We start from the raw sequence: 4,651 nt of genomic DNA on the forward strand, positions 1-4,651 counted from the left end.
AGTTTATCGTGGTCCACACAGTCAAAGGCTTTGGTATAGTCAATAAAGCAGAAATAGATGTTTTTCTGGAACTTTCTTGCTTTTTCCATGATCCAGCGGATGTTGGCAATTTGATCTCTGGTTCCTCGGCCTTTTCTAAAACCAGCTTGAACATCTGGAAGTTCACGGTTCACGTCTATCTTGTTACTTACTTTCTGTTTTTCACATTTGTTCTTTGTTTTGTTTCCTTTTCCTATTTTTTAAAAAATTAATTCAGTTTACTTAAGGGTTCCATTTTATTTCCACTATTGGCTGTTTAGGTTTGTCTCTTTATTATTTTAGGTATTGCTCTAGGGTCTGTAATATGTCTTTAATGTGCCACAGTCTAACTTCAAATGATATTATACTACCTCACATATAAGAATATTTCAAAAATATACTTTCACTTCCCCTCTCTTATCCTTGGTTTGTCTTGTCATATTTTTACTTTTACATATAAGCGCAATACATTTTTGCCATTTTTTCTTTAAATAATTAGCTATCTTTTAGAGATAATGTAAGATTAGTTTTTTATATACCTGAATAATTTTTACTTTTAGAGTCCTCCATTCCTTTTGTAGATTCAGATTTCCAGCTGGTATAGTTTGGTATAACAGTAGAGCCTTTCAGGTTTTGTATAGTTATTTTTACTGAGAAGAAAGATTCAGACCCTCTGTACCACTTCAAGTCTTAAAGGGTCTTATAATATGCACCATTATTATATGGTGCATATTGACGTTAGTGTCAAGTGTGACTGTGTCTTTTCCCTTATTAGTCTGTGACAGTTAAGTTTGAAGCACAGTTTGGCTCCTAGACTCAAGTATATTGGGTTCTCTGAAGGCAAAACTAACATATACCTTTGTCTCTATAGGATTGTTTTGCTTGTTGTTTGGGGTATATTAAACTTTCAAAATAAGTAATGAATAAGTGCTTAAAAAGTAAGAAGCAATGATCACTGCTCTCCTATACTTCTATGTTTCTAGGTAACTATAACTACCCAGAACTGCAGCCATGGAGTCCATGCTAAATAAGTTGAAGAGTACTGTTACAAAAGTAACAGCTGACGTCACTAGTGCTGTGATGGGAAATCCTGTCACTAGAGAATTTGACGTTGGTCGACACATTGCCAGTGGTGGCAATGGGCTAGCTTGGAAGATTTTTAATGGCACAAAAAAGTCAACAAAGCAGGTAAGTTTTAATTTAGAGTTCAGCTGGAAAAAAAACACACATGCTAATAATGACCATACTGTGCATGTACGCATTTTTATTTTAAGAAATGCTGAAAGTAATCGGTTCTTTAGTTGTCTTTTCATTCATCTAAGGAAGTCATAGAAAAACAAGTGCTTTTAAACATGCCCTTGAATGTCCTAGTTACAAACACATTATTTGATGTATCAACTCATCTTGTGATTTAATTTTGTTTACTTAATAACAAACATATCAGTTGAGCAAATGAGTGTATTAGATATTTACAAAATGTTTTAGAATAAAAATTCCCATGTTCCTTTTATCTTTATCAATAAGTTATGACATACTACTCAGTTAAACTTGTCTAATGTTAGGTGCACTCTTTTTTTAAGCACTCTTACTTCCCTCTTTTCTTCTACAGTCTTCCAGAAAATAGACTTCTGTAATATTTTTTCATGTTTATTAACCTGATAGTTTTTACCATCAAAGGGCGATACATTTGTGGGATATAATCAGTAGTATGTTTTGGGGTATATTGATTTAAAAGTTATTTGGAGACTGTTCTTTTGGTGAAGAGTAGTTTGAGTTGTATTTTTATTAATTTAAGAAACCAACAGATAGTTCTGAGAAACATGGAGGATTGTTAAAATTTACTAATCACTTTCTTTTGGAATTGCTGAAGAATTGGAAAATCTCCAGGTTTAAAACCTGTGTGGAAATACATTCTTTAAAAAGAAAAATTAGTTTCCAAAAGTACTTCACTTCCCTGTATGTGAAACATATAGACTTTAAGACATGTGGGGTTTATTACACATATTTTCCAATGAGTATCAAAATTGTATAATTGTGGGTATACATTATGACTTTTCCAAAATCAGATTATTCCCAAATAAGTATATTAAAGACTGAATTGGCTTTGGTTATCCTTTTATGAAGGAGGAGTCTTGGTCCTGTGATAGATTGCTGGTATGTGGTTTGTACCTGACCTTAAATCTTGTTTTTATTCCCATTTGATTGGAAGTCCTTAAGTCCAAAGTTGATCTGTACCTTAAGATATTGATTGGTCATTTTTGAACATTGTTTTCACTTTTACCAGCAGCTCATCCAAAAAATAATGGTTCCTTGAGTATTGACTACTTAGAAAGCTATGAATGAAATCATGAAGTTATGTAAATGACCAACCTCCAATGCCAGTACAAATTGCTTTTATAATCAGTTATATAAAAGAAAAGTGAAAGACTCCCACATGTACTAAATTTTGCGTTGTTAAATATTAAGAATGCAATAACATAATAGTGTCTTTGTCCTTAATCAAAAGTGTTCAGGGTATTTCTGTTTATATCATTAGTTCATATGCTGAAACCCTGTGTTACTATTGGTGCTTCTGTTGTTGCCATAGAATGTGAGAACCAGGCACAAATAATAGATGATTGCTTAGATATTGCACGTTAATATAGCATTTCTCAGCAGCTGACTTTCAGAACTGAGTTCTCTTATGAAACTATACTGTACTCCTTTTTTTTTCTGACAAAATTATTGCTTTGAGGGAAAAAGTAGTTTGAGACTATATCATTGCTCTCTGTGGATATGATTTTGAATTTTCTTTCTTTGCCTCTTTCAAACCTCAGAGGTTAGAACTCTGAGTATCCTGTCTGGAATGCTGACTGGTTGCTTAAGGAAGAGCTGAGTGTCTAACCAGCTTGGCACTGAAGCCTCATTTGAATTTCTCCCTTAATTGAAAAATGTTAATTCTTTTTTCAGTAGCTTCATATTTATTAAAAGAGAATCAGAGAAAACATAATCTAGAGCTGTACTTAATACAGTACTGGTAGCCATACAGTACGTATGGCTTTTTCAGTTAATTAAAATTAAGATTAAATTTAGTTTTTCTGTTGTTGCACTGATCACATTTCAAATGCTGCATAGCCACATGTGGCTAGTATTACCATATCGGACAATGCAGGTATAGAACTTTCTATCATCGCAGAAAGTTCTGTGCTGATTTTAGAGAAACTGGGAGAAAAATAATGGAAAAGGATACTCTTCTTTCTCCTTTACTTCCCTCTTAAGTGACATTGAGGCTGAAGGAATCTTGCCTACCCTCTCAGGTTTTTTACTTAGCATATAGTGTACTTGATTGTAGTTGCGTTTATAGCAGAATGAAAGTGAAGTGAAAGTGTTAGTCATTCAGTTGTGTCCAACTTTTGTGACTCCATGGACTGTAGTCTGCAAGGCTTTTCTGTCCATGGGATTCTCCAGGCAAGAATACTGGAGTGGGTAGCCATTGCCTTCTCTGGGGGATCTTCCTGACCCAGGGATTGAACCTGGATCTCCCACATTGCAGACAGATTCTTTACCATCTGAGCCCCCAGGGCAGCCCTTATAGCACAATATATTATCTTAAATTTGACTTCGAGGTAAACATTAGGTAAGATACTTTGGGCTAGGAGATTCTTATATCTGGTTTTAATAGTTAAAAATAGGAAAGTGTTTTCTCTTGTTACATGGCAGTGAAATAAATACTGCTGCTGCTAAGTTACTTCAGTCGTGTCCAACTCTGTGTGACCCCATGGACGGCAGCTACCAGGCTCCTCCGTCCATGGGATTTTCCAGGCAAGAGTACTGGAGTGGGTTGCCATTGCCTATGATATTCAAACTATTGCATTTAAAGTTTACATCTTGTTCTTTCCTCCATTTCACATTTTACTGTTTTTTACATGATTTTCAAAAAGTATCATAATTTCACTTGTATTAAAAAAAAACCCACAAAAAATACAGCAGTATTTCCAAGTAAAAAGAATCCTTATATTAGTATTTTCAGGGTTTGTATACATAGCCCTTTGAGGGATATCTATGTATTTTTTCCTAGAATTGGTTATTTCAAGTTCACGTTCAGATCAGTCGCTCAGTCGTGTCCGACTCTTTGTAACCCCATGAATCACAGCACGCCAGGCCTCCCTGTCCCATCACCAACTCCTGAAGTTCACTCAGACTCACGTCCATCGAGTCAGTGATGCCATCCAGCCATCTCATCCTCTGTCGTCCCCTTCTCCTCTTGCCCCCAATCCCTCCCAGCATCAGAGTCTTTTCCAATGAGTCAACTCTTCCCATGAGGTGGCCAAAGTACTATAGTTTCAGCTTTAGCATCATTCCTTCCAAAGAAATCCCAGGGCTGATCTCCTTCAGAATGGACTGGTTGGATCTCCTTGCAGTCCAAGGGACTCTTAAGAGTCTTCTCCAACACCACAGTTCCAAAGCATCAATTCTTCGGCGCTCAGCCTTCTTCACAGTCCAACTCTCACATCCATATATGACCACAGGAAAAACCATAGCCTTGACTAGACGAACCTTTGTTGGCAAAGTAATGTCTCTGCTTTTCCACATGCTATCTAGGTTGGTCATAACTTGTCTTCCAAGGAGTAAGCGTCTTTTAATTTCATGGCTG

The 4,651-nt window shown here is 35.9% G+C and overlaps 1 protein-coding gene across 3 annotated transcripts in view; it reads left to right on the top strand.

Moving 5' to 3' along the window:
* SCYL2 (SCY1-like 2 (S. cerevisiae)) overlaps positions 1-4,651 on the top strand; it is a 58,022-nt gene that overhangs the window by 11,319 nt on the left and 42,052 nt on the right. For all 3 annotated transcript variants that reach the window (XM_010831593.1, XM_010831594.1, XM_010831596.1), the window contains exon 2: positions 1,002-1,206. In XM_010831593.1, coding sequence (XP_010829895.1) covers positions 1,030-1,206 — 177 coding nt within the window. In that variant the 5' untranslated portion in view covers positions 1,002-1,029. The remainder of the gene's footprint in view (positions 1-1,001; positions 1,207-4,651) is intronic.

This window comes from Bison bison, unplaced genomic scaffold (assembly GCF_000754665.1).
Source record: "Bison bison bison isolate TAMUID 2011002044 unplaced genomic scaffold, Bison_UMD1.0 scf7180017864529, whole genome shotgun sequence".
NCBI classification, from domain to species: Eukaryota; Metazoa; Chordata; class Mammalia; order Artiodactyla; family Bovidae; genus Bison; species Bison bison.